The sequence below is a fragment of the Amphibalanus amphitrite genome, unplaced genomic scaffold (genome assembly GCF_019059575.1).
Source record: "Amphibalanus amphitrite isolate SeventyFive unplaced genomic scaffold, NRLGWU_Aamphi_draft 000063F_arrow, whole genome shotgun sequence".
Classification (NCBI taxonomy): Eukaryota; Metazoa; Arthropoda; class Thecostraca; order Balanomorpha; family Balanidae; genus Amphibalanus; species Amphibalanus amphitrite.
The window spans coordinates 439,889-451,930 of NW_024881559.1; the positions used below are offsets into that span (position 1 = coordinate 439,889).

The 12,042-nt window shown below is 59.3% G+C and overlaps 1 protein-coding gene across 3 annotated transcripts in view; it reads left to right on the top strand.

Annotated features, from left to right (window-relative positions):
* LOC122378674 (proline-rich protein 36-like) overlaps positions 1 to 12,042 on the top strand; it is a 41,421-nt gene that overhangs the window by 24,130 nt on the left and 5,249 nt on the right. For all 3 annotated transcript variants that reach the window (XR_006256062.1, XM_043360009.1, XM_043360008.1), the window contains exons 4-7: positions 5,436 to 5,678; positions 7,052 to 11,000; positions 11,325 to 11,419; positions 11,699 to 11,813. Coding sequence is in view for 2 of the 3 variants with exons in the window: in XM_043360009.1 (XP_043215944.1) it covers positions 5,436 to 5,678; positions 7,052 to 11,000; positions 11,325 to 11,419; positions 11,699 to 11,813 (4,402 nt within the window). In the remaining variant the exon portion in view is untranslated. The remainder of the gene's footprint in view (positions 1 to 5,435; positions 5,679 to 7,051; positions 11,001 to 11,324; positions 11,420 to 11,698; positions 11,814 to 12,042) is intronic.

Genomic DNA, 12,042 nt, shown 5'->3' on the forward strand with positions numbered 1-12,042 from the left:
TCTCCCAGTGAGCGAGTGACCATCACTACCCGTCGCACCAGACAGCTCTCTCCGCTGCAGCGCGGCGGTCCGCGGTTCTTGGAGCAGACTCTGACCGGCCGCGAGCTGCGGGTCACGGAGCGGTGTCAGCCCGCCGAGCTGCCGCCGCCGCAGGCCGCGCTGCTGCAGCTCGGCCGTCTGGTGGCCGGCTCCGGGGGAACGGTGGGTGAGCGCGAGCTGCGCCAGCTGCGGCAGCTGCAGCGCGCCGGGCCGCTGCCGGTGCTGGAGCGGCGCGCGCGCAGCACCCACACCCGTCTGGGGAGGGGAGAGGTGCTCACTGTTCGCGAGACGAGCACCGAGCGGATCAGCGTCCGGCCGTGTCGGCGGCTCAGTGAGGCCGCGGCGGCCGAGACCGTGGGCAGAGCTGCCGAGATCGGAGTCTGCCCTGATGGCAGTGGGCGGCAGACGGAGCGGACGGGTTCTGTGTCCCACACTGTCGGCCCTCCGAGCACCCGTCGCGACTCCTTCCTGTCCTGTGAATTGAGCCAAGGAGGAACTACCGTCGTCCCGAGCCGGAGCAGTTCGCGCCGTTTGCGTCTGAGCTACCTGAGACCGGAGCTGTGGCCGCCGCCGCCCGACAGACACGACGTTCTCCAGGAGGACATCGACGAGCGGCTGTTTGCCTCAGAGGCCGGAGAGCAGTCAACAAAGCTGTGGGAGTTTGTTGATATGACGGACCGACCAGATGAGCGAAAGGAGAGTAAAAGATACGAAGAAAAGCGGAGCAGGATAGAAATGAACGATGACGAGCATCAGCCAGTGTCGTCTCATCTAAGCCAGCTGCCTAGAGAGGACGACGTAAATCAGAACCCACCGCCACATGCCGTGAACCAAATGGTGGTTTTCAAACATTGCGGCAGTCCGGTCGGGCATTCCACCTGTTCCCGCCGGAATCGTAGGGCTCGTTCCGGGGGACCGGCCAGGTCTGTGGAGATGATGAACGTTGCAGCTAAGTCTATACGCCTGAATATAGTTGAGGAGGATCGTACTCGAATGCCAGCGGCTCTCACCAGCAATAATAAAAGCGCCGTCTATTCCACTGCATCAGACACCAACAAAGGTTTCGACGATGACAAGCCAGTCTTTGCCAACGACATACCTTCAGAATATTGGACACCGCAAATGTTTGATGATGAAACTGGCTCCATTATAAACCAGAGATTTGATGTGAGAAAGGGACTTCCCATGTTTGACTTTCAGGTTGTCCATAATGATCCAGTCTCCTCACCTGCAGACATTGTCATTGTTCTGAGAGATATGTCTGCAATGCTGAGCAGGGTTTCGGGGTCTTCGACCACTGACAAAACTCGTGAATGTAATGCATTGACAACGAGAGACCCGCGTGACGCCACTCAGGCGAAGCTGTGGCGAGCTCTGCTGCTGAGGGCCTCCACTGACGGCCTCCCTCCACCTACCGGTGGCGTCACTGTCCAGAGGGTGGCCATGACTCCGGCGTCTACCTCAGAGCTCCTGCGGCGTCTGTCGGCCTCAGGTGCCGGCGCGGCAGGCCGCTGGCCGCTCCGCGTGGAGGACGGAGGAGGTGCCGCGGATGTTCGACTGGCACCGGTGTCAGCGGAAACAGCAGCGACGGAGGACCGTCCTTCGACAGTGGTGCTGGAGGCCGCAGCAGGACCAGAGGATGTCTGGCTCCGTCCAGCAGACACAGATCTGGCGGACACCTGGTATCCACCGTTGACCGACGCAGAAGACGTCTGGCCCCGTCCGGCAGTGTCTGATGATAGGTCCGACATAACCAGTCACTGGTCGGTGACGCTGGGCGAGCTGCGGTACGGAAGCCGAGAGATCATCATCAGGCAGCTGCCTGATGTCAGGAATCTCCGCACCGTCTTCAGATCAGACTGGGATAGCGGCCTTATCAGGGAGACGAGTGATGAAACAAGAGGGTTCGCTATCGGCGGAGAATTTGTAAGTGAATGTGCTGAAGAGATGGTCGCCCTCGACAGACTTCCACCGCCAACCGGCAGTGACCGTCCTGACGGCGGAGGAGTGGCCGTGACGGTCCACTCCGCCGATCTGACGGCCCCAGTGGAGCCAGCGAGCCCCGTCGAGCAGCGCTGCCGCCGTCCCCGTCCCCAGATCCTGGGACTGGCGCCGTATGGTGCACCGGTGGCTCGCAGCGCTGAGGAGGCTGCCGTTCAGCTGTGGGTGCCGTGGTCGGAGATATACGGCGCGCAGCAGCAGCCGGTCCTGAGCGGCCTACAGCGGCGGGACTGTGGGCCCAATCTGCCCATTGCGGCCGAACGGGCCAACGAGGTGGTCTGGGTAGGTGACTTCACTGTACCGCACTACACCACAGGCGCCTACAGATATACCTACTGCACCGCACTGCAGTACAGGTGCCTGTAGATATACTGTACCGCACTGCACTACAGGCGCCTGTAGATATACTGTGCCGCACTACACCACAGGCGCCTACAGATATACTGCACCGCACTGCAGTACAGGCGCCTGTAGATATACTGTACCGCACTACACCACAGGCGCCTGTAGGTATACTGTACCGCACTACACAACAGATGCCTGTAGCTATACTGTACCGCACTACACCACAGACGCCTGTAGCTATACTGTACCGCTCTACACCACAGGCGCCTGTAGATATACTGTACCGCACTGCACTACAGGCGCCTGCAGATATACTGTACCGCAATACACTTCAGGCGCCTGTAGATATACTGTACCGCACTGCACTACCTACAGGCGCCTGCAGATAGATATACTGTACCGCACTACATTAAGGCGACTGTAGATATTAGTAGCGCCGGAACACCTTCAATTAACCCGCGCCCTGTAGGGCTATCGGCGGACCCTACCACCCGAAGTGGGGGGGGGGGGGGCGTTTCGGCCCCCCTTACGATCTCGGAAATTTACCAGCCGATTTTCAAAATTCAAACGGCGTTCGATGGCCCCACCGGGGAACTACCTTGTGACCAAATTTCATTGACCTAGGTCAAACCGATGACGTCACAGGTCAGATCAAAGATCGGATTTTCACCGTTCACAGGCATTTCAAGAAATGCGTTGTGAAATCGAATAAATTGGTAAGTTATTGAAAACCATCGATGGTACTCATTGTTCGTCAAACACATAGGTACTTTGCTATCTGAGGTCACTGATATCAGGTCAGATCACAGAGGCCAGGTCACTGGGGGTCACAATATGAAAGTGAAATCGAATTCACTTTCCATGCAAAAGTGTCGTGTGATACATGTTTTATGGTCCATTTTACATGACAAATGCGATTGTGTGGGTCAGGCAGCCCTTGGAGCCAGCTTTGGTCACGTTTTGGTGAAGGTCAGGTCAAGATCAGGTCAAATTAGGTAAAATTTCAAAGTTGATATTTTTGCATAAATTGGGTATTGATTCGATGCAGCTTGTCACGGGGAGTCTAATGGTGGTCTTTATCTTGCCCTACATGGTTTAGAATTTCCAAAAATTAAGTTTGAAAATTTGACGTCATCATTTTTAAACAGTGTTTTCGCCATAACTTGGCCAAAAAACGAGATATCGATCTATGTAGATAGAAGACGGTAGGTACTATCACATATATTCCGTTTTTTAAACTCATTTTTTTTTGGCTTATATATAAAAAAATGCTCTTTTAATTTTTGGTGGTCAGAACTCAAAAATTTCTAAACTCCGAGGTGGTAGTTTTGTAGCCCTGTCAATTCTACACCTTTTATGTCTTGACCATTTTTCTGTATCTTCAAAGCTGTAGGCCTGACAGCTCTTCTCGCGAAGGTCTTTTTTCGGTCGAAAATGGCAGAACATGACGTCATTCTGACGTCATTTGTGGCTAACCTATCATGGCCTCTGGAATATTTTTGGTCACAATGTGTAAAATTGATGCCCGGAGGGGTCCTGAAAGTTTGGTGGCGATATCTCTAGCCGTTTAGGAGATATCGACGGAAAAGGACAGGGGGGGGGGGCGTTTCGGCCCCCCTACGGGGCGCGGGTTAAGGGGGGGGATGGCACTGCATGGAAAGAATGGAAAGAATGGGACTATTGGTCCCATTCTTTCCATGCAACGCTCATAGGGCTCATGTTAAAATGCCAAAATCAAGTGGGCACGGTGCCCCCCCCCCCCGTTCCGCCGCCTTTGGTAGATACTTCTGCACCGCATGACACTACAGATCAGTTGAGATATACGCATTTCATCTCATCACATCTGTATTTCCATTACATACAATATATATGACCTAAGAAACGTCCTAGGATTGGTGCACAGCCATGTGTCTGGGCTATGTCTAGGCACCTCTCCCGGTCAGCAGAACCAAGCCACCGCTGACAACAGCGCCGCTCCGCCCCACCCGATGTGCATATACTGTACTGTATTACAGTACAGACGCCTGCAGATATGCTGTACCGCATTGCATTATAAACGCCTGTAAATATACTGTACTGCACTACACCACAGGTGCCTGTAGTGTACATATGTATATGTACTGCGCCGCACTACACTACATGCGCTTGTAGATATCCTGTACCGCAATACAGGCGCCTGTAGATATACTGTGCCGCACTACACCACAGGCGCCTGTAGATATACTGTACCGCATCACATTATAATAAACGCCTGTAAATATACTGTGCCGCACTACACAGGTGCCTGTATAGATAGGGTACATGTATGTACTGTGCCGCACTACACTACATGCGCTTGTAGATATCCTGTACCGCAATACAGGCGCCTGTAGATATACTGTACCGCAATACAGGCGCCTGTAGATATACTGTACCGCACTACACCACAGGCGCCTGTAGATATGCTGTACCGCATTACACTACAGACATCTGTGACATAAACTCCACCGTCTTCGTTTATTCGTTCATTCGTTCATTATATCGTTCATTCGTTTATAGGCATGCATATTGCCTACTTTACCCCAGTTAAGACACATTTAGACTATTAATGTATAAGGTGCCGTTTACCTACTTGTTTAGTAAACGGTGCATACCTATTGTTTTTACGCTTCGTTAAGATATACCGAGAAAAAGTGCCCTCGACCAATTGTGCCGATCTGGAGTCCAGGGCGAAAGCAGTCCTGATCTGAATCGCATCAACTAATAAAAACGCACATTTAGCTCCTGTAATGGATATTGTACTTACATCTCTCAGGGACTCAACAAGCTATAACATTAGCCAACATTCTGAGCTGTGCGCTGCATGTCAAAAAACAAAAGCCGATCATGGATTAGGGACCAAATATAGCAGATGGGAAGCTTCCATATCCGCCTCGTAATATCAGTTACGCATGAATGCTATTTCTAATGGCCACCTGTAATGCGTTCTGCGATGCTTTCGCGCACGCAAAAAGATTGTACTAGTAAATATATGATAATCTTATATAGCTTGAACATCCCTTCATTTTCAGATTCTAGGCACCAATCGGTTTCGACAGCGGTCTGCCAAGGCAAATCATCGGTCGACGACCGTGCTGAACACAGCGAAGGAGGCCGTCAACCACACTTCGACGACCATCATCACCGGCAGCCCGGTCCCGGGAGGCGGCCGGTCAGAAACGGCACCGGACGCTCCGTCCCCGATCAAAGGGGACCGCCGGCCGCCGACCTGGATCGAGAAGGCACTGCGCGCCGACGCTGCGACCCCGTCCCAGGTAAAAACCCTCACTGTGACGGGAGGAACAGAGACCGCCTCTGACGCGGCGACTGCGTTTGGGGCGACAGGGTGGGCCAACAAAAAGACTGCGAGACCGATGAGCCTACAGACGCTGCAATGGGAGACACTTGCAGCGACAAAATGTCATTTCACTCTGGGGAAGTTGTGTTGGATCCGGGCCAAGGGTACGGCGAGCGGCTCATACATCACACATGAGCTGGGCAGGCGGCCGGCTGCTGATTATTCAGTCTGGCCCGGAGACGCCCCGACTGAGGTCTCCTCTCACTGTCACTCTCACTCTTGCGCCAATGCGCCAAGATATGTCATGAATAGGAATAGATAACGACTCCAGTACGTCAGTACATATATGTTACTGTTAACGTTCATTTGCGATCTATTCATCAGTAATTACTAATTATGTTTGCATTTGCTAGTGGTTTGATCGCTACTAAATGGTTATATTTCGAGCTCCCGATACGTAACGCTAATTTCCGATACGTGATCGTCCAGTAATGCATACTTATTATTTATACCTAGGTGCTCGATACACCTCACTGCTCAGGTCACCAGTATCGACACCCTTTCTTTTCGAACTCGATCAGCGCCAAATCCAATAAAAGTTGAGACTGGGATCCAAATTCGTCCATTTCGCTGGTATTCAACTGCCTTAAACCTTTTACCGATTTATAGTACATTGGAAAGTTTTAATTCAAGAATGAAAAGAGACGGCTCTTATTTTTGTATAGTTGAGAGCTATTCCCAGATGTCCAGGCCCTCTGTCGCCCTTAGCTATGATATAATAGTGCATACGCAAAGCTTCACCATCTTTCATAATGTATTTTTCCCGTGCGTTGTTTGCGTTGAATAACATGGACAAAAGGCAAAACAAGCAAGGAATGGCAAAACTTAACATGAGGAACGGGTGAAGCTAAATGCTAATAGCGAATTCAATTTTGCTCCTTTATTTTACCCCAGCCCCGCGATGTTCGGGGCGCGGTACTGCGCCCGCCCTGCAGCCGGTATGTTCGTGTGACGGCTGTGTGTCGTGGGCGCTGTGCAATGCCGTCGCGACTGACTGCGCCGCCGGCTCTGATGTGTTTATGGAGAACGGAAGGCTCGGTATATAGGGCGCCCAAGGTCAGCTGTCACCAGTTTTTCAATAAAACACGCGACGCGTTCGATGTTGTTGCGCGATGCGTCACCGTCACTCTCTCTGTTACTGCAGCTCGCGCTGCGTGACGCGCCGGGAGTGATGTGCTCACGCGCCGAGAGCTGGCAGAGCGCCCGCTCGGCCCAGCTGCGGCCGGGGTGGGGCCGCTCCTCCCCAGCACGTCCGGCACGGCCGGCTGACTCCGCCCCCTCTGCCGACAGCTGCCGGCGCCGCTCCGGCTCGGCCGCCAATCGGAGCCGGCGCAGCGGCTCGGTGACGTCACCGGCCACCGCGATGTCGTCACCGATGACGTGAAGGGTCGGCCGCCGCGGCCCGGCCGGCCGGCGCGCATCAGTTTGGTGACCGTCAGCGCGGCGGAGCAGGCCGCCGCGGCCACGCAACAAAGTGCGTCGGAGCGTGGTGACAGTGCGAGCGGTGTGGGCGCAGCAAGCGGACCGCAGACCGACGCCGGCTCAGTGCCGGTGGCCCCTCCGCGGCGGCGCCGTCCGACCGGCCGTCTGACCTCGAGCGTGGGCGACCTGCTCGACTCGGGGGAGCGCCGGCCGCGCCTGGTACCGCACGGCGTGCCCACCGCCACCACCCGGCTGACGATCCCGCTCAGCGGCCTGCGGGGCCCGCCGGCCGCGCCAGCCGGCACCCACTCGAGGCCCGAGCCCGACTCGAGTCACGACTCCTCGCTCAGGGGTCACGACTCGGCAGCCCCCACCGCTCCTCGGCCCCAGCCGCGGCGGCACAGCAAGTCCACCGGCAGTCTCCTGTTCGCCGGAGAGACCCCAGGCAGCCCGCCGAGGGCGGCACCGAGAGCTCTCAAGTTCAGCATCGGGAGGGCGCTCACCGAGCACGGCGCGAGGACCAGCGTCCAATTGACGTCCGACGGAGCCTCAGAGACACAGCCGGAGCGACAGAGCCGTCAGGAGCCGCGGCCGGAGTCCAAGCGACCGTCGGAACCTGAACAGGAGCCGGACAGGACGCCACCGTCATTGTTTGAAAGGACAGGAGAGCTGAAGAGCGGTAGCAGGGCCAGTATCCGTGTTCAGTCGCCGCCCCGGCAGCCGGTCACCAGTCTCCCGGAGCCGCGGTCGGCGGAGCTGGAGACAGACTCCAGTTCGGCGGACGGCAGTGACTCCCCGCCATCCCTCCGTCGCGTCCTCAGCCCGCTCTCTGCCGACTCTGTATCAGACCTTTCTGCGGCCGCGGGCTCGGAGCGGCGCACCTACCGGAGTCGACGGCCGGTCAGCACCACCGCGTCCCCGGCCACCCCGCTGCTCTCCAGCCAGGATCGGCGCCGGCCACAGAGCGCCTTCAACGCGCGGCGGACGATCGCGCACCGCCGCCAGGCAGAGGCGGCCGCCAGGAGCGCCTCGGAGCCGCGCCGGCGACACACGGCTACCTGGGTCACCGGCAAGATCAACGTGAGCGTGACGAGCGTGGGTCGCGCAGCCAGTCTGACGCAGCTGGGCGCCGGCGGAGGGACGAGGGCGCTGACCGTCTCGGACCGCTCCTCCTCCAGTCCAACCCTGGAGCAGGAGAAGCGCGACATCCGCCGCTACCTGTACTGCACCAACCTGACCTCGGGCGACCAGAGCCCTGAGCGCGAGCGGCGTCTGTCCGAGAGCTGCCTGCGACTGGGCGCGCCGGCGGCCGGTGACGAGCTGCCCGAGCGGCCGGCCGACCCGCGCCTCCTCTCGCCCGACTCGATCGGATCGTGCTGGAGCGCCGTCACCGCCGACGTGCTCACCGTGCGCGACACAGCCGACGAGCGCTCTGACGTCACTGGAGACCGGTGTGACGTCTTTGGAGGCCGGACGGACGCCGCGATGACTCTGGAAACGGAGGATGAGCGGCCGCCCAGCTCGATCTCGACCGCCGCGTCCACCGGCCCGCGGCGGCGGCTGAGCACCAGTGTGGTCCACCTGTGGGGTCCCGACGAGAGCCACCTGCTGCCGTCCGGCCCCAGCAGTCTGCCCAGCACAAGACCAGCGCGGCCTCACAGCCTGTCGAGCTCTACACTGCTCGGTGGGACGGACCAACAGCCCAGCTGGCTGCCCAGGAGCCAGGAGCGGCGCAGTCTGCGGGACGGCCTCAAAGGAGACGCCTGGAGCCGTACTGCTGACCCCGCTCAGTCACCCACCACGCTGCTAACGGCCAGTGTGGGGCAGCCGGCCGCGGGCCTGGCCAACGGCCAGCCGGCCGAGCCACGCCTCAGCTCCGAGTCACGCCCGCCGGCCGGCGGACACGGCCCCCGACCGGCACCGCTAGATCTCAGCGCCAACGCCGACGTCGAGCTTTCATCTGAGGTTCCGCCCGAGCCTCCTTCGTGTCCTCCTCCCGACTCACCGACCGAGTCGCCGTGTGACCTGCCCCCTCCGCCCCCCTCGCAGCCTCCCCCGGACTCTCCCCCGGACTCTCCCCCTCCTCTGCCCTCGGTGCCTCCCCCAGAGTCGCCGACCGACTCCGGTCCTGAACCGCTGTGGACCAGCCGTTTCGAGCGGCCCCGGCGACAATCCCTGTCGACCAGTCTGCCCAGTTTCGCCACGGTGCCTGTAGTATCGGACGGCTCGGCCAGTGTGGGTAGGAAGCCTCCCAGTGTGGCTCCCTCTCTATGGTCCGACAGTCCGGCGGCACCGATCGGCCGGCCCGCGGCGCGCCGTCCCCTGCGGCCGGCTGGGCTCGCCTCTGACGCGGGGCGCGGGCCCTCCAGCCTGCCGGCGGTCACACCCGACAGCGGCGCCGGCGCGGCCGACTGCACGGCTCAGTGGACAGGGGCGGGCGGCGGCGCGGCTGCTGCGCCCGCCGACCGGCACACAGTACAGGTGCGTGTGGCGCGGCCGGAGCACTCCCCAGAAACGGCTGGCAGCGCCCAGCGGCGCCGCGCCAGCACTGGGGTGTACCTGAACGGCGCGGCGCCGGCCGCCGAGAGCCGCACCCAGACCAGCTTCACCATCAGCCTGGGCGGCGCCAGGAAGCGGCCGTCGTTGTTCTCTCAGCGCTCGTCGCCCAGTCTGCTGTCCACCAGCCAGCCGGCCTCCCTGCCCACGCTCTCCAGTAAGTCGCCCACGTCCCCGCCGCCGGCCAAGCAGCCGCTGTCGCTGTCCGGCCTCCGCGCGGCCCGCCGGCCTCTGTCGACACCGGCAGTACAGGCTCCACCGGCTACAGCCTCCGACAGGCAGCCAGTGTCGCTGCCGGGCCTGTTTGACGCGCGGCAGCCGACTCCTTCAGCACAACGAGAGCCGACATCACTGCCGGCAGCGACCCGGCTCCCTAAGTCGCCGCCTCCGTCCCGGTCCCAGCCGTCCCTTCCCAAGTCGCCTCCGCCGTCTCGGCCACCGCCGTCCCTCCCCAAGTCACCGCCTCCGTCCCGGTCCCCACCCCGGTCTCCGGCGGCGTCTCGGACCGAGGACAGCCGGCGCGGCTCGAGCGAGCTGCAGCGGCAGCTGGAGGACGACTGGGCGCGGATGGAGCGGCGGCACCAGGCGTTCCTGCGGCACACGGCCCAGCAGCGCGGCCAGCCGGCGCCGCGCTCCATTCTGAAGAAGCAGAGCGCACCCAGCCTGCTGGAGAGCGTGGCCAGTGAGAGCCGGCCCGGCTGGGAGCGCGCTGAGCAGCCGCGGCGCCGCGCCAGCAACGTCAACTGGCACGACCTGGAGCGGACCAAGCAGCAGATCCGCTCCGAGATCGAGCGCATGAAGCGCCAGCTTCGATCCGAGATGGGCGGCAGCGGCAGCCGGGCGGGGCCGTGGCCTCCGCGGCCGGCGGCCAGCTCCGCCGCCTCCGCCACCAGTTCGACATCAGGCCGCACCGTGGTGGAGACGATCCACGCCATCCACATCGAGCGCGACTCCAGCCCGGGACTCGTCATCACCGAGGTGGACGACGCCGATGACGCCGCCTCCAACCACTCAGGCGTTGTCATCGAGGAGATCTTTGACGACGAGCTGGACGCCGCGGCGCCGGCGGGCGATGCCGACTCGCTGCCGCGCCCAGCAGCGCAGGAGCGATCTCACCCGGGTCCTGCGGTGTCAGAACCGCAGCCGCAACCGTCACCATCTCCCTGGTGGAGGACCCCGGTGGCTGCGGCCTCGGCGGCCACTGAGACGTCTCACCTGCCCGGATGGAGGCGGCCGACCCAACCAGCCACCGCCGTATCAGGTAAGATACGCGCTCAGCGTCAGCGGCACCCATTGGTAAGGTTAATGAGTTGCAGCAAATTGCAAAATGACCTTGCAGTCGGCGCGCCCCGAACCACCAACAAACAAACATAAGAGTTGTAGAAAATTACCATTCTTTGAGCTATTATTGGACCTAGCTTGAGTCCGCCATAGACGCATGCAGTGAGTAACACATTTTCACAAGCGCGCTTTGTATTTTTATAACATTTCTGGACTTCCTGCAGTTACGAATGTTCTGTCGCGGCGAACCTGATGAATTGTTCTAACTTCCATGGCACTCAATATGGCGCCGCTGGTTTCCCAGGTGCGGAGTCTCGGCTCCTCCACTCGGCAGGGTCGGTGTCTGAGCGGCCAGTGTCCGGCGGCGGACTGTCTGACGGGGAGCGGCAGCACGTGCAGGTGAGCTCCCGGGGACCCGCCCGGCCTGTCCGCTGCACGCGCGTCCACCGGGGCACGGAGCCTGTCACCGGCACCATTGTCCGGGCCGGCTTTATGTGTTTATGCAGAGTTATGCAGCACGGCGATGCCAGGGGAGTGGCCGGGCTGGCCGGCTGTTGCGCTGTATTCGCGGCGGCCGGCGACGGATCCCCCTGTGTGGTGCATTATTCAGCAGTGTATACTCGGTGTGTGTGTCCGCGGGGTGGTTTATAGCTCATGTTCTCGGTACCCGTCGGCCAGGTGGAGCAGCTGAGTGCGACGTCCGTCTCCGGGGAACAGCAGAGGGATCTCTCGATGACTCATTTTCGGCACCTGTATGTCGATAAGATGAAAACGGTGCATATTGGAACAGCGGGTAAGTACTTAGACATGCCTCTGTGCTTACTCTGTCTCTGTTTATATTAACAAGTAATCATTAACTTTTTCCGTGATTGCGTGTAGTCAGTCACCATGCTTGCTTGTGAACTGTCATATAGGCTTATAACTGATATTTATTTTGCCTCATCGACATCTGTTTTATAAACTACTGAACATCTCGCCATTAATTATTAACAACTGGTGGATTCAACATTTCACAGACATAG